General features: G+C 37.5%; 1 protein-coding gene across 13 annotated transcripts in view; it reads left to right on the plus strand.

Annotated features, from left to right (window-relative positions):
• Positions 1-27,382, plus strand: part of CDK12 (cyclin dependent kinase 12) — a 91,697-nt gene that overhangs the window by 24,721 nt on the left and 39,594 nt on the right. For all 13 annotated transcript variants that reach the window (XR_003964512.1, XR_003964511.2, XR_003964508.2 and 10 more), the window contains 10 exons: positions 4,236-4,412; positions 6,169-6,308; positions 6,809-6,979; positions 10,988-11,177; positions 16,897-16,953; positions 17,278-17,379; positions 23,113-23,190; positions 24,224-24,340; positions 24,815-24,946; positions 26,843-27,054. Coding sequence is in view for 8 of the 13 variants with exons in the window: in XM_030294713.2 (XP_030150573.1) it covers positions 4,236-4,412; positions 6,169-6,308; positions 6,809-6,979; positions 10,988-11,177; positions 16,897-16,953; positions 17,278-17,379; positions 23,113-23,190; positions 24,224-24,340; positions 24,815-24,946; positions 26,843-27,054 (1,376 nt within the window). In the remaining 5 variants the exon portion in view is untranslated. The remainder of the gene's footprint in view (positions 1-4,235; positions 4,413-6,168; positions 6,309-6,808; positions 6,980-10,987; positions 11,178-16,896; positions 16,954-17,277; positions 17,380-23,112; positions 23,191-24,223; positions 24,341-24,814; positions 24,947-26,842; positions 27,055-27,382) is intronic.

Below are 27,382 nucleotides of genomic sequence, written 5' to 3' on the forward strand. Positions count from 1 at the left end.
AACTACTGAAGGAACCAGCGTCGGGGCTTATGTGAAATGACACTGGGCATGTAGTTAATTCATTTGGCAAATGGATGATGTAAAGCTTATGTCAGAGGATTTGTCTTCTTTTAAAGTTCCTTTGGGAATAGAATGAAACTTTTCTTTCAAACATATATTGGGCCAGGAATATATTAACCTAGGTATCAAATGCAGGAGTGAATTTAACTAATGGTATTGAAAAAGCCTTTCTAAATGGTCTGTAATTCTTTGTTTCAAGAAGTGAAGGCTACTAAACACCCATTCTTGATGATATAGTACATTCTTCATGAACATACCTATTCATAGTGATCATCCTGCTCTTAAGGAGATCATTTGTGTACTCTTTTTATTTATTTTTTTTAATTTCAGTTAACTGGGGCACGTGGCTGGCTCAGTCAGTAGAGCATGTGATTCTCAATCTCATGGTTGTGAGTTCAAGCCTCACATTGAACATAGAGCTTACTAAAAAAAAAATAATAATAAAATCAAATCTTCATTTTTGATAAAATTTTTTGCTGGCCCTGGTTCATTTGGAGTTTATCAGACTTTAGTAGAGTCTACATTATTCTTAAAGGTTTTACCTTTTTTTTTTAAATTTTTTTTTTTTCAACGTTTATTTATTTTTGGGACAGAGAGAGACAGAGCATGAACGGGGGAGGGGCAGAGAGAGAGGGAGACACAGAATCGGAAACAGGCTCCAGGCTCTGAGCCATCAGCCCAGAGCCCGATGCGGGGCTCGAACTCACGGACCGCGAGATCGTGACCTGGCTGAAGTCGGACGCTTAACTGACTGCGCCACTCAGGCGCCCCATTAAAGGTTTTACCTTTAAACTGTTAAGCTCTTACAGAAAAGAAGGGATCTTTGTGAGCATTCAAATTTGATTCAGAATTTTGCTAATGGAATGCTTGGTTCTCATTTTTAATGTATTCAATTCAAATTTTTTGGTAGAAGTTTATGAAAGTAAATCACTTTCTAAACAACCCACTTTAAGGGGCAAGGGATAAATGATCATATTTATTTAAAGTCGTTTATGCTATTAAGTTGTAGAAAATATCAAGAAATTATTCTTTTAAAATCATTGATATGCAAATTCATACTCTTTATTAACAATAAAGACTTCTTATTGGTGGTATTGATATTGTACTACAGATTAAATCCCATCATCATAAATTCTAAGAGACTATACAGACTTTAAAATTTGGACCTTGGCAACTTTTTTTTTAATGTTTATTTTTGAGAGAGAGTGTGGAGGAGGGGCATATAAAAGGGAAAGAGAATCTGAAGCAGGCTCCGCACAGATGTGGGTTTTGAACTCACGAACTGTGAAATCATAACCTGAGCCGCCCAGGTGCCCCTGGAACTTGGCAACTTTTTAAAAATGTTTTTATTTATTTTGAGAGAGGGAGAGAGAGAATCTGCACCTTTATTTAGCCCAGAGCCCGATGCAGCACTCGATCTCACAGACTGTGAGATCCTGACCTGTGAAGTCCAAAATTAAGAGTCTGACGCTTAAGAGCCACCCAGGCTCCATGGCAATGTTTTTTGAAAGAAAATATTATATGTGAGCATTTATGCAACTACTCACCATATGTGAACCCAACTACAGGCATAATTGGGGAACCAGGAAATACTGATATTGATTGATAAGATAGGCCAGCTTCCTGGTACTGAATCTTCACAGTAAGGACTCAAATGTTAAATATCTGCTCTCCAGTGTTAGACCCTCTGTACGGTATGTCCTCTGCACTGTACACAGCTACGTTTTACTGAGTACCCTATGCTGAACGCTAAAGGCCATAATGTTAAGCACTGCAGTTTGTTTTTAATGTTTATTTATTTTGAGAGAGTGGGGGGGAGGGGCAGAAAGAGAGGGAGACAGAGGATCTGAAGCAGGCTCTGCACTGAAAGCAGAGAGCCTTGATGTGGGGCTCGAACTCAGGAACCGGGAGATCATGACCCAAGCTGATGTCAGACTTTAACCGCCTGAGCCACCCAGGTTCCCCTTAAATACTACAATTTTATGGGTCATCATTATTCCCAAATTTTTTGGTATATTGAAATTTTTTTGAAATAGGATTTGACCTGCATTCAACTCGTGTGCCCTGAACTGGTAGTACACATTGAACACTCATACTTGATGAAATAAACATACTAAACATGTAATTTTTCAGAAGCAATGCACATTTTCACTGTAGTAAACTGAATGTGAACCTATAAAGTAAACCTTGGAGAAAAGACCTAAATATAAAGACTGAAGGGCATCTGGGTAGCTCAGTCGGTTAAGTGTCCGACTCTTGCTTTCGGCTCAGGTCATGATCTCACAGTTCGTGGATTCAAGCCCCACATCGGGCTCCACACCGTCAGCGCAGAATCCCTGCTTGGGATTCTCTCTCTTTCCCTATCTGCTCCTCCCCTACTCACATTCCTCTCTCTCCCAAAATAAAGAAATAAAACTTAAAAAAAAAAATACTTAAAGAAAAAAATAGACTGAACTTACATGAAGTGATGGTGAGAAAATTGAGGTCCTTCAGTTCTAGTGGAGCAAAACCAAGAAGTAATCTATTTCTGGATCATGAAGAATTAAAATTTATAAAGAGTATTCTGACATTAGTAGTTGGAAAATTAGGAATTTTCATTCTCTGAATACCTTAAAAATTGGGGAAAATTTTAAATATATTGTATCCTTCCTGAAGAGTTTTCCCAGGGTAGTAAAATCTTAGTGCAAATTATAATAATGTGTTTGTCTCTATCAGTAATTTAACAGAAAGTTTCAGATGATGGTTTTGCATGGGTAGTCCATTGACTACCCTAGTTCTAGTTGATACACACGAACTAATCTTGACTCTATTCTGCCTGATTTACAAGAGATTGAACTGATGAAAACTGGTAGGAAGTTTTACTTTTGAGATTGTGTTTCACGTGCAATACAAGGGATAAATCTGTTCTTTATAGTTCTATGAAGTATTCATGAAATAATACATTTTTTTATGATTTTTTTAAATGTTTATTTATTTTTGAGAGGGGGAGAGAGAGAGAGAGAGACAAGAGTGCGAGCAGGGGAGGGACAGAAAGAGAGGGTGACACAGAATCCAAAGCAGACTCCAGGCTCTGAGCTGTCAGCCCAGAGACCAATGCGGGGCTCGAACTCATGAACCGCCGCGAGGTGGTGACCTGAGCTGAAGTCGGATGCTTAACTGACTGAGCCACCCAGGTACCCCAATACATTTTTTTATAACTACTTGTCAGAAAAGTAGAGGAGGCTCCTACTGTGGTTAGGATTCTCAGCTTGTTTTCAACCTTCTGATACTGTGATGGAAGAGAAAAGGCTTACTATCTAGCATGGTTTTATTTGTAGGCATGAATTAATATGTTGTATTTTTCCTAAGGACATGAATAACACAAAATATTTTCTTTACTCATAAATAAATTGAGATAGTTAAAAAATTGGATCTGAACACTGACTTTTCTAATCTATTCCAGAAAAGACATTTTTTTCTCCCCCCTCTCCCCACTGACTATTTTGTTGATTATCATGAAAAGTCTGCTACTAACTGCTTTCATGATTCTGAAGTAGTTTCTTGGACTCTTTCTCCTTAGATTTTTAGTTTGAGAATTATTTATCCGTTTTGGCTAGCCAGGTAGGGTTGCCTTTTGCTTCCAAGTCAATAGAATAGGTGAGTATATTCACTAATTTTGATGTCCAACTTAACTATAATTCTTACTGAACATTCTAAAATACTATTTCCTTTTCCAAGTTCTGCCCACATATTTAATAACATGGTAATGTTGCATTGTTGAGCTTTTCATTCCTTTTTAAAATCTTTGCTGGTTAAAATATATGGAGTAGATTTGGGGACTCCAGAAATTGTAATGGTACTTTGGGAATTTAAGGTGCCTGCTTCTTGCATTTTATTTCATTTCAGTAAAAATCCAAATAGAATCTTAGGAAGGACGTTAAAGCCTTGTTAAAGGACCTACAAGTGATATCCCCAGTTTTTAATTGTTTCTTTTATATACTGTGGATATCTTTTTCTGAAATCCAAAAATCTTTGACTGTGATAAACTGCATATCCTTATGTTATATTACAGGGTTTTATCCCTTAAAAGTAAAATCTTTATAATGTTTTAATAGCCAGACTTTAAAAGCTTTGAAAAGTTTTATTTGCTTATGTTTTAAGGAATTATGGTCTTTTTCTTCTCTTCTATTGTTTAGTCCAAAAGAGACTCCACCTTCAAAACCTGTAAAGAAAGAGAAGGAACAAAGGCCACGTCACTTACTCACGGACCTCCCTCTCCCTCCAGAGCTTCCTGGTGGGGATCCATCTCCTCCAGACTCGCCAGAACCAAAGGCAGTTACACCACCTCAGCAACCATATAAAAAGAGACCAAAGTGAGTTTTTGGAAGGACCTATTTTTTCCAGTCCTCTTGTGTGTATGTGTGTGTGTGAGAGAGAGTGTGTGTGATCCGGGGAGAGGGGCAGAGGGAGAGAGAATCTTTTTTTTTTTTTCAATGTTTATTTATTTTTGGGACAGAGAGAGACAGAGCATGAACGGGGGAGGGGCAGAGTGAGAGGGAGACACAGAATCGGAAACAGGCTCCAGGCTCCGAGCCATCAGCCCGGAGCCTGACGCGGGGCTCGAACTCACGGACCGCGAGATCGTGACCTGGCTGAAGTCGGACGCTTAACCGACTGCGCCACCCAGGCGCCCCGAGGGAGAGAGAATCTTAAGCAGGCTCCACAATCAGTGCAGAGCCCAATGCGGGGCTTGATCCCATGACCCTGGGATCATGCTTGAGGCAAAATTAAGAGTTGGACACTCAACCGACTGAGCCATCCAGGTGCCCCTTAAAGTTTTTATTTTTAAGTAATCTCTGTACTCAACAGGAGACTCATTCACAGCCACAAGATCAAGAGTTGCTTGTTCCACTGACTCAGCCGGCCAGGTGCCCCATGAGGGACCTATTCTTTTTTTTTTTAATTTTTTTAACTTTTAATTTTTTAAATTTTTGAGACAGAGAGAGACAGAGCATGAGCAGGGGAGGGGCAGAGAGAGAGGGAGACACAGAATCCGAAGCAGGCTCCAGGCCCTGAGCTGTCAGCACAGAGCCCGACGTGGGGCTCAAACTCACAGACTGTAAGATCATGACCTGAGCTGAAGTCGGATGCTTACCCGACTGAGCCACCCAGGCGCCTGAGGGACCTATTCTTAATTATAGCTTTTTTCCTTTGGGCCTAAATCTCACACTTTCTTCCACAGCCTACACGGTGGGATTATAAAAGATTGGACCTGACATGTATATTTTATTTTATTTTAATGGATAAAAGCCTTTCTGGGATACTGTTCATCTGCACTGTAAGATACCCACTTGTGTTTTTAGAAAAACAATAATTTCCTGAATCCAAATGTACCATGAACATTGATCCCATTGTATCTTTTGAGTTTGATACTTAGAATATTAAGAAGAAAAGAAAAGAAAAAAGTCCTTTTATTCAGGGTGTGTCAACCATGTACACATTAATGAAAACTTAATAGATGTGGGATGTTTTTTCCTAAACCACAGAAATTGCTGTGCCATAAATGTAGTGGAATCTGGATTTGATCTTCTGATTATTACCATTCCTCTCTCTTTTTTTTTTTTTTTAATTTTTTTAAATTAAAAAAAAAAAATGTCTTTAAGTAGGCTCCATGCCCACTGTGGAGCTTAAACTCAGGACCCTGGAATTGAGTCATGGGCCTACTGACTGGGCCAACCAGGCACCCCAGCATTCCTCTCTTAATAGTAAAAATGGTTATCGTTTATTGAGCATGTATTATTGCCAAAGTCTTTTATTTTAACAGTAACTCTATGATGTAAGGTTTCTTTACCATTCAGTAGGTGAGGAAGCCAATACTGAAGAGAGGTTAGAAAGTAAGCACCAAATCTATTATTTGATATTATGCTTTCCTGAAGCAAAAAATCTGTCTTAGCCATTGTGAGAGACTATTACATATTTATTTCATATCTTTTTAATGGAGAAATTCATAAAAGATTCATGGGCCAGAGAAATTATCATAAAATAATTGTTTTCTTCTTTGAATAGGCTTAAGTGTTTATGATAACTTTTTGGTTTTGGGGGGGGGTTCTTTTGTTTTGCCTTTTTTAGAATTTGTTGTCCTCGTTATGGAGAAAGAAGACAAACAGAAAGTGACTGGGGAAAACGCTGTGTGGACAAGTTTGACATTATTGGGATTATTGGAGAGGGAACCTATGGCCAAGTATATAAAGCCAAGGACAAAGACACAGGTAAACATTACCACAAAAGTCTAGATGTCAGAAGTTTAAAAATTTAGCAATACTAATGTAGATTTAGTAGATTTGGCAAAACTAAATTTTGAGTTCTAATTGGTTTCCACAAGTTACTAAAAGACAAAAATTTCCAAAAGAATAATTATTACTGTTTAAAAACCTTCCTCTTCTGTTGCCTGTTGTAAATATTTTATAATAGGCTTGCTAGGAATTTAAGAGAGAGTAAAAGTAAAATTTATAGGTTGCTCTTTGTTTGGTAAGGGGTTAGTCCTTAAAAATAAAAAGAATATTGAATTAAGAAATTCAAGTCTTAAAAAAACAAAGGCAAGAAAGGGAACATGGGGTTTTGTTTTGTTTTTTAAGATATAGAAGTATCTGGCATATAGCATTAAAAGTAAGCTAACTGTGTTTCAGAGCAACTCTGGGCATTTTTCGCCTGTTCATGATGGTGGCCAAAAATGCTGATAATGTAACAGTTTGAATTTGTTGTGTAACAGGAGAGCTGGTAGCCCTAAAGAAGGTGAGACTGGATAATGAAAAGGAGGGCTTCCCGATCACAGCCATTCGTGAGATCAAAATCCTTCGTCAGCTAATCCACCGAAGTGTTGTTAACATGAAGGAAATTGTTACAGATAAACAAGATGCACTGGATTTCAAGAAGGACAAAGGTATTAGCAAGGAACCATGTTTCTACAGAGTAGATTGGTACATCTTACTTTCCTTTCATAGCTTGTTTACCTGTTTGAATTTTTTCTAAAGTGTTACTTTTCTTTTTTAAATTTTTTATTTATGTTTGTTTATTTTTGAGAGTGAGAGAGTCAGAGTGTGAGCAGAGTAGGGGCAGAGAGAGAGGGAGACACAGAATTTGAAGCAGGCTCCAGGCTCTGAGCTGTCAGCACAGAGCCCGACGTGGGGCTCAAACTCACCGACTGTGAGATCACAACCTAAGCCTAAGTCAGACACCCAACCGACTGAGCCACCCAGGCACCCCTTAAGTACTAAATTTTTTATAAAGTCCAACTTCTTTACTGAATCCATAACAGAATTAAGATATTAGTTTTAAAGTTTTTTCCCACAAATTATAATAATTAAACCTAGATTTACTAGTTATTTTTAAGAATCTCATTTTAAGTAATTTTTTTTTTTTTTTTTTTTCAACGTTTATTTATTTTTGGGACAGAGAGAGACAGAGCATGAACGGGGGAGGGGCAGAGAGAGAGGGAGACACAGAATCGGAAACAGGCTCCAGGCTCCGAGCCATCAGCCCAGAGCCCGACGCGGGGCTCGAACTCACGGACCGCGAGATCGTGACCTGGCTGAAGTCGGACGCTTAACCGACTGCGCCACCCAGGCGCCCCTATAATACATTCTTTATAATACATTCTTATTTTTACATAGTTTTGCACTTACACAGTTTAGAATTCAAACAGGTATTTCTAAAACAATCTTTAGGTCATATATTTTCCTGGATTTTCCTGGATTTGTGACTTTTTTCTGTTTGGGGGATAAAATTATTCATTTATACTTATGTTTGAAGTGGTCTATATATGTCATTTAACCTACTTTTATTGAAGCAAATCTGAAGATTTAGAGATGGGCAACTGAAGAAATGACATCTGTAAATATAGTCTGGAATGTTAAGAGAGAATGTGATTAAAGCACATAAAATTAGGAAGGTAATAGATGAAGTAAGCTGGGCTTATTTATAGAGCCTTAATGATATTAAAGATTAGCACTAGGGAAGTTAGCACTTCTCAAATTTGGTAGAAGCAGTTTTTGTTTGTGTGTTTTGTTTTTAATTTTATTAAGTGGTAGAAGTAGTTTTAAACCAAATGAAAGGAAATTTTGCTTATGTAACGTGTTATGTACTTTGATAAATTTATGGAAGTTAGACCTGAATAGATTAAGAATACTGGATGTATTTCTGGATGTGTCTTAACTTTTTTGATTATAAAAATAATATAATGTACAGGTAATTTCTTTAAGGATAAACAAGGAAACATTAATTGGTTGCTTCTAGAGTGGAGCTTTCCCCATGCCATTCTGTATTATTTAAATGGTTTACCACGTACTGTTTAAATTTTTTAATCATAAAATAATAAATAAGTGAATAAATGGATGTAATGCATACCTTTTTTGAAGAAATTGAAAATATGGAAGTCTAAGAAAAAGAAAATGGCATTCTCTCCCACTCCATCCCAGTCTACCATCATTCATAGAAAACCATTATGGTATTAGCATTTTGGCATATTTCTTTCTAAGTACTTTGTATATATTATACTTGTTTTATCATAACTGAGATCAAAGTATATTTAGTATTTTATAACTTGTCATAAGCAATTTCTCATGTTATTAACATTTTAATGACTGCATTAGGATAAATCCAAATTTATTTCACCAGTCTCTTTTCAGCAATTAGTTGCCAGTTTATTTTATTTTATTTTTAATTTAATTTAGTTAATTTTTTTAGAGTAAGCTCTATGCCCTTGGGGCACCTGGGGGGCTCAATCAGTTGAGTGTCTGACTTAGCTCGGGTCACGATCTCATGGCTTGTGAGTATAAGCCCCGCACTGGGCTCTCTGCTGTCAGCATGGAACCCACTTTGGATCACTTTGGATCCTCCTTCTCCCTCTCTGTTTGCCTCTCTGTCTCTTTCAAAAATGGATAAACATAAAAAAGAAAAGAAAAGTAAGCTCTGTGCCCTACATGAAGCTTGAACTTATGACTCGGAGATCAAGAGTCACGTGCTGTATTGACTGAGCCAGCCAGGCACCCCAATTAGTTACTAGTTTAAAAAAGTACTGTAGTACTGCATTGAGCATCTTTGTCCATAAATCTTTGCGTTTTGATTGATTGATTTTGTGAGAGAAAGCAAGCAGGGGTGGGGAGGAGAGAACGAGGAGAGAGAGAGAGAAAATAAATCTTAAGCAGCCTCCATGCTCAGCACAGAGCCCAACAAGGGGCTTCATCCCCCAACTTTGGAATCATGAGCTGAGCTGAAATCAAGAGTTGGACACCCCTTGATTTATTTCTTAGTATAGTTTCTTAGAAGTAGAATTATCTGGTTGAAGCGATTTTTTTTTTTTTTTTTAAATAATCTCTACACCCAACGTGGGACTTGAATTCACAACCCTGAGAGTTGTGAACAAGAGTTGTGGACAAGAGTCACATGTTCTTTCAAATGAGCCAGGCAGATTTTTATATTTAATGTTAGATTACTTTTAAGATAGTAATAATTTATGTCCACCAGTGAGTGCCCATCCCACTTTATCCTCCCTCACATTGAGTGTATCTTTTTATTTTATTTTTTTAAGTTTATTTATCTATTTTGAGAGAGAGCATGTGCACATGCAAGCAAGGGAGGTGCAGGGAGAGGGAGAGAGAGAATCCCAAGCAGGCTGCACTAACAGCATTGAGCCTGACATGGGGCTAGAACCCATGAAGTGTGAGATCATGATCCAGGGCTGAAATAAAGAGTCAGATGCCCAACCAACTGAGCCACCCAGGCGTCCCTGAGTATATCTTTTTAAAAAATTGTCATTTTGATAGGTGAAGTATCCTATCGTTATTTTGGATTGCATTCCTTCTATTACTTCTGAGTTCTTTTTCCATGTTTATCAGTTTTACTTATTTTCTCTTCTTTGAGTTGTCTTTTTGTGTGTTTTGTCTACTTTTGCAGTTTTAGTGTTTTACTTGTTAATTTGTATGAACTCTTAACTAAATCTAAGATATTCCTTTAAAGCAGTGGTTCTTAACTTTTGGGGGGTATGGACCTCTTTAAACATCTTACGGGTCCACGCTTTAAAAAAATACATTTAGTGCTCGCTTCGGCAGCACATATACTAAAAAAATACATTTAAAATATTGCATACTGTTTCAGGGAGTTCAAAGAGTCCTTGATTTCTATGTACTAGATTAAGAATCCTTGCCTTTATGCTGTTAAGAGACAGAATTTTAGATTGGATACGTAATTGTCTAACTAGGTCTGGTATTTCTTATGTTACGATATTTGCCTCTGTCACACACCCTGCTAAAGTGGAGAAAGATAGCATGGATTTCAAATCTTTTACAGTTCTCTTAGCATGCTTCTTCTTTAATTTACTTTTAAATTTAGGGAGTTTAATTAGATGGCTCACTTTTTTTTCAATTCTTAAATACTATAAATTTCACTAATAATTTATACTACATATACTGTGCTGTCCCTGGCATATTATGAGTCCTATTAAATATAACTAAGGTAAAGACTTACACAGTAGCCATAGACAATGATGGCATTGTAACAAATGGGCATGGTTGTGTGTTACAAATAAAGCTTTATTTACAGTGACAAACAGCAGACTGGATTTGACCCAAGGCCTGTAATTTGCCAACTGACTTAGATTGTAAAAGATTAATAATACAGCTTGATATCGGGGCAGTTGTCCTCCTTAAGAAGTAAATAGTCCAAAGAGCACTGGGTTAGGAGTCTGAAGAGTGATTCAGATAAGTAGTTCTGTTATTATTAGAAAGGGCAAGTTATTCAAGTACTCTGAGTTTCAGTTCCTTTATCTGTAAAATGAAGCAATTGCTTCAAAGAACCTTATGGGTCCACTCCAAAATAATAGTGAAATTTGAGGCATTGTCATTTCAGCATCCTTTTCCTCTTGTTTTTAATTTTTTCTTTCATTTTTGTGTAGGTGCCTTTTACCTTGTATTTGAGTATATGGACCATGACTTAATGGGACTGCTAGAATCTGGTTTGGTGCACTTTTCTGAGGACCATATCAAGTCATTCATGAAACAGTTAATGGAAGGATTGGATTACTGTCACAAAAAGAATTTCCTGCATCGGGATATTAAGTGTTCTAACATTTTGCTGAACAACAGGTAACATAGTAACCAAATGAGGCATTTTCTCCCTCTTTTCTGACCCATTTAGTTTCAGCTAGTTAATTGATGATAGGTAGACCCAGTGATGCAGTTTTTTGCATTTACATACAACTGATGTTTGTACTGTAGGAATAACTTATGATTGGGGTACTCTGATAGCAGAGCCTTTAGACTCAATGTTGGTAAGGAATTAACAGAGGTAGGATTGTAAAGCTTTTTAAATTGCAAACATTTTAGGGAACCACTCACATCACTACAGGAGTATTCAGAGAGCTTTTTGCCATAGCTAGTAAATATTACTGTGGTCCTGGAAAATTAAAACACACATTGAGTTCTCAGTGAAATTCTCACTTGTTTAGTGAGGAGAAACATGCCTGCTTTTTTAGCTGCTGTTGAGACTTTTTCAGTATCAAATTTCAGAGTAAACACAGGTGTAGCTGGTGGTTGACCTCTCTGCTGAGCACTTACTCCCAGGTTTTAATAGCGTAGACAGACAGGAATTTGGTGATGAACAGTGTTAAATCCTCAGAAGTTTTTATCATCTGCTTTCTTCCTCTCTGGCTATTTGTCTAAACTGTATTGATGATATCAGGTGTATGTATTATGCACATTAGTCTTTGGTAAATAGCCCTACCAGTTGAGGAATAAAAAGCAAATCTGATACTATTGAAATCATACCAGTGTTTGGTTCTTTTGGCATTTGGGCTGTTTATAGCTATCTTTGCGTGATTCACCCACTCTTTTAAACATTTCTATTTAATTATATTTGGCAAAAATTAGATAGAGATGTAGAATGATATGACCTATTTCACATCTTTGTGAAGTGAGGTGACCAACCATCCAGAGTTGCCCAGGGACTGTTCTAGTTTTATTTTTTATTTTTGTTTTTTTTTCTTTAAAGTTTTTTATTTTTAAGTAATTTCTACACCCATTGTGGGGCTCCGACCCACAACACTGAGATCAAGAGTTGCATGCTCCACCAGCTGAGCTAGCCAGGTACCCCTGTCCTGGTTTTAGCATCAAAAGTCCCATATGGGATAGTTGGTCACTGGAAAGCTCAGAGTTTATAGGGGAGCTAAACAAATAAATTGCTCAATCCAGTAAACAGTTACTAAGCCCCCCTGCCTTTTTTACATAATATCTACACCCATTGTGGGGCTTGAGCTCACAACCCCAAGATGAAGAGTCAAATGCTCTATCAGCTGAAGCAGCCAGGCACCTCTAAACCCCTTGAATTTGGGAGCATCTGGGAAGGTGGAATCTTGAGGAATGGATAGGAATTTATCAGAAAGTCTAACAACAGAGGATTAAATTTCTAAGCAAAAGAAATTACATGGGCAAAAGCACATAAATGTGAAAATAACATGTTATATGTGGGAAAATGTAAACAGGTAGGTATTGCTAGGGCAAGAAGAGTGAAGCTCATAATGGGGAGATGAAGCCGGACAGTTGTAAGGAGCGAATTTAAGGATCTTGTATATCTCGCTGAGGAGTTTATACTGTCTATAGGTGACAGTGATTGAATGGTACTGGTGTGGTTATACAGTTAATTTGGTTGGCTATTTTTTTTAAGTTATACAGTTAGTGCATATTTTAAATTATTTTATATAATGCATATATTTATTTTATATATTTTGTACTTAAATACCTTTTGAGACAAAACATCATGTTAAAAAGAGTATTCCTTTCTGTCACTATCTCTGTGACCCATAATTTTCATTAAAACTGGGCTTGGTTAATCTACATCCATAGTGATAATGCTTCAAGAATTTAATGATGATGACTATTAGCTTACAGCTATCTGGACTATAGCATATACTTTTTTTTGTTCGATTTGTTCTTCCATGGTGGGGAGGGATGTCTCAGGCCAGGGAACGACTGCAGTCCTACTTGGTGTCCTTTCTAGTGGGTTAAGCCCCTCCCTGTCTTCTTATATTCAGGAAGCTGATAAGGTTCTAGATTAAACTGAATTTCCTCCTGAGGTTACTAAGCAGGATGCAGGAGTCTCATGGTCTAATCTGATCCATCCAGCCTCTAATCTTGCCCATTTAGCTCTGTCTACACAGAGAATTCTGGGTGAGATGGCCTGGAGAAAATGGTAAGGAGCCCTCAGCTGGACAAGGAAGCAAGAGCAATTGATAAGAGAGAGAGGAGAGCACTTGGGCTCCATGGTGTTCATTATATCTTTATTACACAAGTATAAATGAGACCAACTTATTTTAGATGGTAGAGAGACACAATTAGTCTTCTCTTTTAGAAGAAACACTAAATGGTCACTCTAATAGGGTATATATAGACTGGAAGTAGGGAGAACATTATAAAAAGAACACCTATTAAAAACACCATAAGAAATGGTCAGTGCTTAAACTAGCCAATTCCTTGCTAATAGAGATGGACAGGATAAATTTTGTGAATGAGTAGATTTTGGTGAGTGAACGAATGTTGGAGAATGAATGAAAGTACTTTAACTCCCAGACTTCTACCTTAAGAAACTAACTAGACGAGTGGTATAATGGTCAATATAGGGAATATAGAAGGAAGAGCAGGATAGATGAGTGAAGAGTAAATCCCTTTTGGATATGGCTGTTGCACATCTAGGATAGTGATATCTGACTAATAGGCATATGGTCACATTGAAGTTCCAAACTAGCAATGTAGTTCAGGAGTTAGCAAGCAGAGAAAAGGTGTCAGAAGATGGAACCTAAGGGAATGGTCAGATATGGAGGAAATAAGGAAATATTATGAATGTAAATTAGACAGGTTTAAGAAGTGAATAGTCATAGATGTCAGGTGATGCAGACAGATTATAAGACATAAGAAGGAATCTGAAAATTAAAAGGTCAGCATTGACATTGTGGGGCAAATTGGTGGGTAGCACAGTTAATGGGAAGGTGCTGGTAGGAAGGTCTTTAATTTTTAATTTAAGGATGCAGAGGTTTGAGCATATATAAATACTAAGAGAAAAAAATCAATAGGGAGAAGTTGAAGATTCAAGAAAGAACTAAAATAAAGGAACAAGGTTCTAGAAGAAATGAAATCAAGGTCACAGGTGATAGTGGTCACAAGTATAAGTGTTGATTATCCTTCAACAAGAGAGATTGACACATTTTTTTCTGTAACTGAAAGGAAAGAAAAAGGAGAGCTATAGATGCAATTAAGGTTATACAGGTAAAAGGATGTTAAGTAGCTCCTACCTGATGATTTTTGTTTTCAGTGAAGAAGGTCATTTACTGAGAGGGGAGGGGATAGATTAGGAAATATGCTAGGTTCTCAGTGACGTTTAGATTTAGCCTAACTTGCATAACTATTTGCTGTCATTTTATAGTCCTATGTGCTTCCTATAGTCCATTTTAAAGAGTGTGCTTCACTTCACTGTGCTTCAGTCTTGGATCATCTCAGGTTCTCAAGAGTGAGGATGCTGAGAAATTTGAGGAACTCTTTTTGTCTCAATATAGGGCTCAAGTCAGCTAGTCCTTTCCTTTTTGCTTTTTATTCATTTCAACTTAAAAATGTAATGATGTTTGGGGCAAGTGGATACGGTGCCAATAATCTTTACCAGGAATGATAAGGGTTTCTGTAATGTAAAATTTTGTTGCTAGTAGTTACTTGGTTTTAACTTTGAGGAGCACCTCCTACCAGTACCTTAAAAAAAAGAGTGAGCTGGCTTACATTCCCCAAGAAGGAACACAAGTGGTAAATGTGAATAAACAGGCTATATAAGAATTTAGGTAAATATGATTAATCCAAAATAGTTAAGAATTTTAAGTTTTCTGACATTTTGTGTTATAGTTTATTAAAATATTACTTAACATCACTATCAAAGAATATTTAGCAGAGTGAAACATGGGTGTGAGCCTTTTATGGGATGGTTCTCAAAAGTGTGGTTCTCAGACCCATAGATGCATTGGCATCATCTATGGGCTTGTTAGAAATGTGAGTTCATGAGCTATGACCTGCTGAATCGGCATCTCTGGGAATGAGGCCCAGGAAACTTTTTTTTTTTTTTTAATATTTATTTATTTTTGAGAGGGAGAGTGAGCAAGCACGAGTGGGGGAAGGGCAGAGAGAGAAGGGGACAGGATCCAAAGGTGGCTCTGCACTGACAGCAGCAAGTCTGAGGTGGGGCCCAAACTCACAAACTATGAGATCATGACCTGAGCCAAAGTTGGATGCTCAACTGACTGAGCCAGGCATCCCAGGAAACTTTTAATAAGCTTTCCATGTGATTCTTATTTCATATGAAAGTTTGAGAACCCCTATAAGATCATAGTTATTTATCTTTATGATACAGAAAATGATGGCAGTATGTTGGTAAAAGAGACCTCATTCGTCATAAAAATTGTGTGCTCAGATCAAAGCCATGTTCCTGGTTTGAAAAAATCTGTTCGGGGCACCTGGGGGGCTCAGTTGGTTGAGTGGCCAACTTTACTTTCTGCTCAGGTCATGATCTCATGGTTTGTGGGATTGAGCCCTGCATCAAGGAGGGGCAGAGAGACGGGGGAGAGAGAGAATCCCAAGCAGGGTTCATGCCATCAGCGCAGAGCCCGACCTGGCATTCAGTCTCACAAAACAATCTCACGAACCGTGACATCATGACCTGAGCTGAAATCAAGAGTTGAACGCTCAACCGACTGAGCCACCCAGGTGCCCCTGTAATGTGTTTGTTTTTTTTTTTCTTTTTTCAACGTTTATTTATTTTTGGGACAGAGAGAGACAGAGCATGAACGGGGGAGGGGCAGAGAGAGAGGGAGACACAGAATCGGAAACAGGCTCCAGGCTCTGAGCCATCAGCCCAGAGCCCAACGCGGGGCTCGAACTCCCGGACCGCGAGATCGTGACCTGGCTGAAGTCGGACGCTGAACCGACTGCACCACCCAGGCGCCCCCCCTGTAATGTGTTTTGTATAGCTAGTGTCTTCAAGCCAGAATTGATCAAGGTTTATCATTAAGTTAGAACAGCTCATTCCTTCTTTCCCCAACAAGTATTTAATCTAGCAGGGTTTTTTGTTTGTTTGTTTATTTTGAGAGAGAGCACAAGTGGGGGGTGCAGAGAGAGAGCAAGAGAGAGAATATGAAACAGGCTGCACACTGTCAGCACAGAACCTGAGGTGGGGCTCGAATTCATGAACTGTGAGATCATGACTGAGCCAAAGTTGGATGCTTAATGGACTGAGCCACCCACATGCCCCTAACCTAGCAGGTTTTAGCAACTGTTGTTTGCCAAGAAATAAAAGGAGTATTTAGTTAAGGAGTCAAATCCAAAAATACAGTAGTAGTCTAAAAAGAAAACCTTAGGGGAGCCTGGGTGGCTCAGTTGGTTGAGCATCGGACTTCGGCTCAGGTCATGATCTCGCGGTCTGTGGGTTCGAGCCCTGCGTCGGGCTCTGTGCTGACAGCTCAGAGCCTGGAGCCTGCTTTGGATTCTGTGTCTCCCTCTCTCTCTGCCCCAACCCCACTCATGCTCTGTTTCTCTCTCTCTCTCTCTTTCTCTGTCAAAAATAAACATTAAAAAAAATTTTTTTTAAAAGAAAACCTTAAGTCTTTGTAAACTGGGGTAGTCAAAAGAGGTTTAATCTGGATGTGTGACCATTAAGAGTAGAACTAAGATAGCAGATGTTAAAATTCCTTTAACTCCTAAACTTGTGCTTGACTGTTTAGATTTAATTAGGAAGCCACTACTGTTACTTATAAAAATAAATTGTTTTTTTGTTTTACAGTGGACAAATCAAACTAGCAGATTTTGGACTTGCTCGACTCTATAACTCTGAAGAGAGGTGAGGCATTCATCATTGCAAGTTGCAGTAACTTTCAGAATTCCCTAATTTTCTAAATATGTTACCACCTAGATTTTAGATAGTAGATTCTGTCTAAATTCTTGAATCAGCCTCAGACTGAAATAAATCAACCCAAATTAGAATGGAAGTTATTTTTTCATCTCTTACTCCTCCAGTTTACTTTTGAACTATTAGATTGTTAGGGAGCTGTTTTGACAATCCCATTTTCAATTGGCAGCTATTCCTCTTTGCATTTAATTTTACAAGTATTTTTTCATCAGAAGCCGTTGTAAATTTATGTCATGGTTACTTTTTACATTTCAGTCGCCCTTATACAAACAAAGTCATCACCCTGTGGTATCGACCTCCAGAACTTCTGCTGGGAGAGGAGCGTTACACACCAGCTATTGATGTTTGGAGCTGTGGGTAAGCCTCTGTGCTTTTTCTTTTGTTTATAATTTATGTATGATTGAACTGGTATCTGTTTTCTCTCTACATTGGCTTTTGTAGCTTTTCTTTAAGTTTGAAAGGATGGGTATAAACTTTTAGCTAGAATTCAGGGAAATCTGTTGAATGTTTCCTAATCTTCTTTAAATTTTTATTTAGATATTCATTTATTTTTGGAGACAATATGTTTTTGTTTTTGTTTTTTTTAATTTTTATTTATTTATTTTTGAGAGAGGGGGGAGGGAGAAAGGGAGCAAGCAGGGGAGGGGCAGAGAGACGGAGACACACAGAATCTGAAGCACGCTCCAGGCTCTGAGCTGTCAGCACAGAGCCCATCACGGGGCTTGAACCCACAAACTGAGATCATGACCTGAGCCAAAGTCGGATGCTTAACCAGCTGAGCTACCCAGGTGCCCTGAGACACGTTTTTTAAAACATTTCCTCAAAACATCTTTTTTTTTTTTTTAACATCATTTGAATTCAGATCCAAATACATTCATATAAATTCCATAGATTGCAGTTGATTATCTCAAGTCTTTTAATTGTAGCTTCTCCTTCCATTTCTCTTGAGGTCCCCGCCACCCTCCCCCCACCCCCAGTAATTTCCTTAGTAGAAACTGTGTCATTTTTGTCTGTTCCCACAGTCTGAATTTTGTTGATTGCATCTTCACTGTGTTTTTTGTTTTAGCATGGTTTTCTATCCCTTTTATTTCCTGTAAATTGTAGGTGAATTTATGTTTGATTTTCAGCTATCCACTGACCCTGAAATTACTTCACAGGTGGTTTTGAGTACCTCTGGAAGTTTATAGTTAATGATACATCAAAGTTGGGGGTAGGTGGCAATAGGAGCCTCTGCCCAGAGTATAGTCAAGAACTAGGTATGTTATCTGTAGACAAGTTAAAAGCAATAAAACAATAGTTTGCTTTTATTATCATATTATACAGGCAATTCTAAACAATGCTTGATAAAATATTCATCCCTAACAGGGCAGATTTACACATACACATGCACGCACGCACACACACACATGCCCCACTTTACATAATATACAATCTCTTTTTGAAATGTCAGCTATTAATGATCCACCTTCATTTATTCATTTGTGGTTGTTTGTGATGGTGATATTCTAATTATATTATTTCTTCCTGGAATAAAGATAACATTTACTTTACTAACCCTAGGTACGAGTCACATAGAAAAAGTTAGATATAAAGCTTTAATTCTCTCGTTTTACTCACCAGTTTTCAGTGTAATGAGGTAGTTTCCTAGTATCCTTCAAAGATGACCAAAGAGAGGGTTTGGGGTGGGTTTTTTTGTTTGTTTCTGTTTTTTTAGTTTCATTATGAACTCATGGATTTAAACATGTTTTATATGTTTTAATCCATTACGGTTATCATCTTATTCCTATTCACATTTTTCAATCTTTGACCAGTGGGAGGGAGTTTAGTGGGTCCTTTCCACACAACTATAGTGTTTGATAGCCTTCCTTGTTTGCTGGTTCCAGGCTCATCCTATTCATTTCCTGCCCTAGACCTGAAATCAGCCATTCTTTTTAGTGGAAAATAATACTTAGAGAGATAGTCTGTGTATTAGGAACATAGACATTTTAAATGGGCCATGTTAGTTGTTTCTGATACTGTATGATTTATGCATACACACTCTGTCCTTGACCTGCATACCTTAGAATTCTGACATATACTTGCCACTGGAGCTTATCACTTTTTCCCATTCATTCCCTCCTCTATTAATGTTAGTCTTTAAAACTGCAGGGGTTTTATTTCAAAATTCAAAAGGGTCAAAGAAAAGGAGAGCATAATTTCATTGGTAGCCTCCCCAATTGAAATGAAGCTTTAGTTAAATTTTACTGATTCAAGCTGGGTATGTTTGTGTTCTGGACTATTTGCTTTAACAGTATTAGCATTTAAATTGTCACAACTAGGCTCTAAAGTTAACACCCCATTAAGATACACAGGGAAAGTTCATAGCTCTGTTGGTACTATTATTTCAGTGTGTGCAACCTGCCACCTCAGTGTAGTAGCAAAGTATTGATTACATAATAATATCTTCCCCACCAAAGAACTAGAACTGAAATAAAACACCAAAACACAACTTGGAAATTAAAATTATAGAAGATTAGGCTTTAAATAAAGCCCAGTAACTTCATTGAATTGAGATTTTGCTAGACTCTTGATGTGAGCTTGCTACTTTGGTGATTCGTGGAATTCTCTCTGAAGGAGAAACTAGAAAGACTGGTACAACGAATTATGTCTAGATTCTGAAAACCCACCTGGGTTGGTTGGTTTGTTTTTCTTTCTGCTTATTTTATCAGTTGTGACAACACTGTATTTGGAATTTGATTTAGCAGTTTATGTTGGAAACAATTAAACTTGACTTTTACTTTTCTATTTCTGGATAAGATTTGAGTGAATATGGAAGTGAGAATTTGTCATTTGAGGTTAACAAATGCTAATAGAAAGGTGCTAATAACTTTAAAAACTAGCTTTGTTCTGGGCGCCTGGGTGGCGCAGTCGGTTAAGCGTCCGACTTCAGCCAGGTCACGATCTCGCGGTCCCGGGAGTTCGAGCCCCGCGTCAGGCTCTGGGCTGATGGCTCAGAGCCTGGAGCCTGTTTCCGATTCTGTGTCTCCCTGTCTCTCTGCCCCTCCCCCGTTCATGCTCTGTCTCTCTCTGTCCCAAAAATAAATAAACGTTGAAAAAAAAATTAAAAAAAAAAACAACAAAAAAAAAACAGCTTTGTTTTGCTTCTCAAATTTAGTCAAGCTAAAGAATTTCAAAGTAAAACTATAAATACTGCTTTTGTATTAGCAAATCTAATTTCAAAGCATAGGCCAGAGAAGAGATTCTTTGTCCATTTGTTTTCTTACTTTTCAAAAAACAAAATATTTTAGGCATACAAAAAAGTACAGAGTAGTCATGTAATTTTTTACATTTGTTTTAAATTTATCTTGATATGGGGGGATGGGCTAAATAGGTGATTGAAATTAAGGAGTGCACTTGTGATAAGCACTGGGTGATGTATGGAACTGTTGAATTACTATATTGTACACCAGAAACTAATATAATAACACTGTACGTTAACTAGCTGGAATTAAAATTAAAACTAACTAACTAAATTAAATAAATAGATTTATTTTGATATAATTTCAAATATACAAGAGTTACTAGAAAGGGCAAAGAACGTTAGTATAGCTTTTATCCATATTCGTTAAAATTTTTTAATCTTTCAGTTGAGGTATGCAATAAGCTGCATATGTTTAAAATGTACAATTGAAGTTTTGACATATTGTATACACTAGTGAAACCATCACCACAACCAAGACAAAAGTTTCCATGTGTTCCTTTGTAATCTCTCTCTTCTGTCCCACACTATCCTAGGCAACAACTGTTCTGCTTTCTATCACTATAGATTGATTTCCATTTCTGGAATTTTATACAAATGGAATCATACAGTATATGTTCTTTTTTCCCTTTTGCATCTTTTACTCAGCATAATTATTTTGAGATTTATTCATGTTACATTCACTAAAATTTAGCATCTTGCCACATTTGCTTTTTATATTCATATGTTTATGTATGTGTATTTATATCATACAACATAAAGTATATAAATAGAATAAAATTGTGTATATGCACACATCTTTTTTCCAGAACTATTGAAAGTAGTTGTACATGTCATCCTCCTTACCATTTAATATTTAATGCACATTTCTTTTTTTTTTTTAATGCGTATTCATTTTTGAGAGAGAGAGAGAGAGCATGTGCAGAGAGGGACAGAGAGGTAGACATAGAGTCTGAAGCAGGCTCCAGGCTCTGAGCTGTCAGCATAGAGCCCAATGTGGGGCTTGAACTCACGAACTGTGAGATCATGACCTGAGCTGAAGTCGGATGCTTAACTGACTGAGCCACCCAGGTGCCCCTTTAATGTACATTTCTTAAGAACAAAGATATTCTTATATAAAATCACAGTAGCATTATCAAATTCAGGAAATTTAACAATGATACACTATATTTTAAAGTAGTTTAGCTTACATTCCATGTTCTTACTTTTTCAGTACCCTAATAACATCCTGGAAACAATACCTCACCTGATAAAGGATTTGATCCAGTATCATGTATTACATTTAGTTCTCATTCTTTACTCTGAAATAGTTCCTTAACCTTTGTCTTTCATGTATATACATAAATTTTTTTAAATGTTTTATTTATTTTTTGAGAGAGAGAGAGACAGAGAGTGTGAGTGGGGGAGGAGCAGAGAGAGAGAGAGAAAGACGCGCGCGCGCACACACACACACACACACACACACACACACACGGAATCCTAAGCAGGCTCTAGGCTCCAAGCTGTCAGCACAGAGCCTGATGTGGGGCTCAAACCCACAAACTGTGAGATCATGACCTGAGTCAAAGTTGGACGTTTAACCAACTTGAGATTCGATATATTTTTTTAATGTTTGTTTATTTATTTATTTAATGTTTATTTATTTTTGAGAGAGGGAGAGAACATGAGTGGGGGAGGGGCAGAGAGAGAAGGAGACAGAGGATCCAAAGTGGGCTCAATGCTGAGGGCAGAAAGCCCAGTCCAGGGCTCAAATTCACGAATGAGAGATCATGACCTGAGCCAGAGTCAGATGCTTAACTGACTGAGACTCCCAGATGCTCCGACACTTACATTTTGAAGGACAGACCAGCTACTATATAGGTTCATATTATGAAGTTTTGGCTGGAATATTGCATAAGTGTTCTTTTCAAGGTATCACATTTATACTTAAATGAACCCTGTTTCCTTCTTATTTATGATGTTAATTTTGTTCACTCAGTTAAGGTGTTGTCTTTTTTTTCCCACTAAATAGTTACTAGATTTCCTTTTGTAATTAAGTAATTTGTGGAGACATACCTGGGGACTTTGTAAATATGTATTATTTTGGAAGGCATTTGCAAAATGGAAAAAGCATTTAAGCATAATGTATTTGAAAGTCCTATTGAAACTGATTCTGGGTGATGACAATAAATGCTTCTTTACAAATACAGTGCCAAGAGGGCTATAGTATATTGCACATTCTACAGAGCAAATGAATGGAAAAAGCTAATCTCTTTATAGGAACTGCTGAGCATCCTTGTAAAATTGAAGTGTGGGTTTTTTAATGTTTATTTCCTTAATTTACAATGGAATTGGTAGAAAAGGACTCTGACTCATTTTCTTTGCTTGTAGACCGTCCTTTATAGATGGTAAAAGTTTGATCGCCTGGCAAATTTAAATTCTTAATACTGTCTATTCTCACCGCAAGAAATATTTTCTTTTTTTTTTTTTTTTTATTTTATTTTATTTTTTAACATTTATTCATCTTTGAGAGGTGCCCAGAGAGAGACAGAGCATGAGCAGGGAAGGGGCAGAGAGAGGGAGACACAGAATCGGAAGCAGGCTCCAGGCTCTGAGCTGTCAGCACAGAGCCCGACGCGGGGCTCGAACTCACGAACCACGAGATCATGACCTGAGCTGAAGTCGGCTGCTCAACCGACTGAGCCACCCAGGCGCCCCAAGAAATATTTTTCTTTTACAAAATTCAGACACTGCAATTTGGGGCTTATTTACAACATGTAATATCAAATTCTGCCAGATATACTATAAAAATTTGAGACACACTTTAGGCTCCGGGGATTTCTCTCCTGACCTTTCAATTTTACTCTTTCTAGATGCATCCTTGGGGAACTGTTCACAAAGAAGCCTATTTTTCAAGCCAATCTGGAACTGGCTCAGCTAGAACTGATCAGGTACAGCTGTGCATGTGTTCTGAGTGCCCAGGTGTGATAGGTCATTTCATCCTCTAATTTCTAATACTTTTCAGTCATTCTACTAAAAGTTGACTTTATGCTTATATCCAAGTATTCTCAAGTCAGTATATATCCAAGTATATTCTCAGTCAGATTTACCATATATTTTATCATGGGCTATATATGTAAAGAAATTATATTCCTCCTTTTTAGGTCTTACTAAGGGTCTTAGTTTTTAGGTTCCCCCTTTTTAGACTTTTTAGGTATTTGCATATTTTTTATTAGTTCTTCATATAAAAGCATGCCATTTTCAAGGTAGCTGTTTCATTCTTAGGTTAGATTAAGATGAGCTGTATTCAGCAAACATTTATTAAGCCTGTTCCATAACAAATTCCTTTTTTTGTTAAACTTTAAGGTTTAGAGATAAGTAAGATAGGTCCCTGCTTTCAGAGAGCTCAAAGTTTAGTAAGTGATACAGCATGTAAACAGATAATTATAAAATAGAACCTAAACTAGAGGATTTGGGGAAGGACGGGTTGTTTTAATCAATATAAGTAAAGAGAAGAATACAACAGGCTAATGTATACTTCTTTAAAGGTGGTGTATAACTCATTATTGTGCATTAAATTCAATTTTCTATCAAAATTTTTAGGCTCTCTTCTGCTAATTTTCCCTATAGGAACATTATATGACCAGCTCAGCACTTTGAAATTAATACTAACTGAACAGAACATAATTGATAATGAAAACCTTTATGGAGGTTTAAAAACATGTTTTACAGAATCAAGTATATGCATCATTTTGGACTATTTTGCCAGTATTTTCTCTTCATTATCTTGTAACCAGCTCTTTCTGTCCTATTCCTTCTGTCCTTAAAGCAGTGAGGTCAGGTTTTACCTTTCTGCATGCTCTCTAATTTAATAAGCTAAGATTCCCCAGACCTCGGGAGGTAATAATTTCTGCTTCTGTAATCTCCAGAATTCACAATGCTGACTCATTTACTTCTTGTTTTGGCTTTTTGCTTTGTTTTCAGTCGACTCTGTGGTAGCCCTTGTCCAGCTGTGTGGCCTGATGTTATCAAGCTGCCCTACTTCAATACCATGAAACCGAAGAAGCAATATAGAAGGCGTCTGCGAGAAGAATTCTCTTTGTGAGTTTGGCAAAAATGTACATCTGGTTTCTGTGTTTGGCTGGAGTTTAGACTTCACTTTCCTAGCTTAGGGAGTTAGTGTTGTCCCAACTTATGGCAGCACACCATAGGAAAACATTTTTTTTTTGAACAGTATATGAATTTTATCATAGTTTTGTTGTAATTTTCTCTTATGAAGGCTTTAGATGAAAAAATAAATTATTTTATTGTGAGGAATATATAAATTTTCTCATAGTCCTTTTGATATTCCCATAATAAAAAGAGAATGGAACTGCTGGCTTCATGTTTTTTACTTGTATTATATAGCATTGCATAAATCCTCTGTGGGAGCAGATCTGCTTGCTTGTTTAGCCAGCTTTTAGTTCCTTTTCCACAGTTTTACATGGAGGTGGAAATTCAGAGACCTTTGACCTAAGGTTATAGGTTTAAGAACTATGGGGTCATTGTGAACTTGTTCTTTCTTCCTTTCCACAGCATTCCTTCGGCAGCACTTGATTTACTGGACCACATGCTGACACTAGATCCTAGCAAACGTTGCACAGCTGAACAGACTCTACAGAGTGACTTCCTTAAAGATGTTGAGCTCAGCAAAATGGATCCTCCAGAGTAAGTGCTGGTGGCCAAGTAGTGATCCTAAACCCCCCACTAAACCTTAGGAGATGTGTAGCTCAAAATAATAGGTTTTTAGAAGGAACTGCAAATGGCTGAGTCCCAAATGGAGAGGTGCCCTTGAGTATTATGATTGGTAAGAGGTTTTATTGCTTAATGTTTTTAAACAAGGAATACATTTAGATACGATATTTGTTCTAATTTGACTCAAACTATTTACTGCCCTGTACAGCCTCTTTAAAGTATTCCTTCTAGTTTTTGCTCTTACCTGTTCCATTTGCTTGAATCCCCCATGTCTGTGGTGACCATGTATATCCCACACTTGGCAAGGGCAGTTCTAATTTTAAATAGCTTGTTACTATTGGGTCATATGTCCTGAATTATTTGATGTTGAAAATATCTTTGAACGTGTCTCTCTTTCATCAGAATCTTATGCATTTTCTGTATTCTATAGGATCTTCTGAAGTTTTACTCTCATGTTTCACATTTGGCCAATAATGTGACATTGTATGACTGACAGCATTATAGTTTTCATGTCAGAGTTTTTGGGTGTTTTTTTCTTACATAGAGAAACTATGTATCTTAAATACACAGTATTTAAAGACGAGCGGGTAGTAACCACAAATCTGATTGTTCCAAAGAAATGTCCAAACTCATTTACTGCACTAGAATTTTGATACGTTGAATTTTGGCTTGAAATACATAAGCTTTTTACTAAAATTTGGGAGCTCTTATTATAGAGAGATTTTAGCTCTAGTAGTCTTTATTATATAATAAGATTTTACTTTCCGGGACTGTTTGCATTATTGAGTATGAGGAAATGTGAAAATATATTAAATATATTAAAATATACTAATAAACTCCACAAATGAAAATACTGAGTCATGGAAATTCCATGGGTAGAAAGAAGAAAGAACCTATTTTTTGGTCCTCAAAGACCAAATAACCCATAAATTGATTTTACACAAAGGTGATTTAATTATACACTGCTTAAGTGGTTCACCACCTTTCCTGGACTTTTGTAGATATTAATAGGCTAGTCATCTCTGTCCTATCTATTCCAAACTGAAACTTGACCAATAAAGTTCTTCTTTATTCTTGTTATGCATAGCAAGAACAGTTATCAGACTTAACTCTTTGATTGGAATGTAGTTGTTTATATAGTAGGTGTGACTCTGATATTAGCAAGAGCCTCATTTCTCACTGTAGAAATCTGTTGGTCTTTTATTTCCTCAGACTACCATATGCCATGATTCCTTTTACATTGCTACTATCTGTTTACTAATATTTCTGGTTATTTTTATGTTATTCTTTCCATTTCCCTCAGCTCTTTGCCTTCCTATTTAAAAATTTTTTTTTTGGGGCGCCTGGGTGGCGCAGTCGGTTAAGCGTCCGACTTCAGCCAGGTCACGATCTCGCGGTCCGTGAGTTCGAGCCCCGCGTCGGGCTCTGGGCTGATGGCTCGGAGCCTGGAGCCTGTTTCTGATTCTGTGTCTCCCTCTCTCTCTGACCCTCTCCTGTTCATGCTCTGTCTCTCTCTGTCCCAAAAATAAATAAAAACGTGGAAAGAAAAAAAAATAAAAAAAAAAAAATTTTTTTTTTAATGTTTTTATTTATTTTTGAGACACAGAGAGACAGAGCATGAGCAGGGGAAGGGCAGAGAGAGAGGGAGACACAGAATCCAAAGCAGGCTCCAGGCTCTGAGCTATCAGCACAGAGCCTGACGCGAGGCTCAAACTCACGGACTGTGAGGTCATGACCTGAGCTGAAGTCGGACGCTTAACCAACTGAGTCACCCAGGCGCCCCTGCCTTCCTATTTTAATCTCTTCTTCCTCCATTCATTCACTGTCATTAGTCCCACACACATTTCCCCTTTGCTTTGTCTTTTGCAGCCTCCCCCACTGGCAGGATTGCCATGAATTGTGGAGTAAGAAACGGCGACGACAGAGACAAAGTGGTGTTGTGATAGAAGAGCCACCTCCATCCAAAGCCTCACGGAAAGAAACTACCTCAGGGACAAGTGCTGAGCCCGTGAAGAACAGCAGTCCAGCACCACCTCAGCCTGCTCCTGGCAAGGTGGAACCTGGGACTGGGGATGCAGTAGGTCAGTTCTGGGATGGAGGTTTTGTATTTTTATTAAAGACATTTGGTCAGGTTTTGATGATCAAGTGCAAGGGTGTGTCTGTCTGTCTGAGTTTTTAGCCACTGAAGCAATAAAGAAATGTCCCATCATTATGGGGAGGAGATAAACCAAGTTTATATATGGGGTTTAGAAAGTCTACAATGGATTATTTTTCTTTCCAGAAAGAGGGAATACTATATCTCAATTAGAAGTCAATTAGGTAAAGTTAGATCAGTAAGTTAGGTAAAGCAAATTTAAGGTTCATTTACCCATGGTTTTCTAACATGTAATTTGGAGCCCTGTTTATGTT

The sequence above is a fragment of the Lynx canadensis genome, chromosome E1 (assembly GCF_007474595.2).
Source record: "Lynx canadensis isolate LIC74 chromosome E1, mLynCan4.pri.v2, whole genome shotgun sequence".
In the NCBI taxonomy this organism is placed as follows: Eukaryota; Metazoa; Chordata; class Mammalia; order Carnivora; family Felidae; genus Lynx; species Lynx canadensis.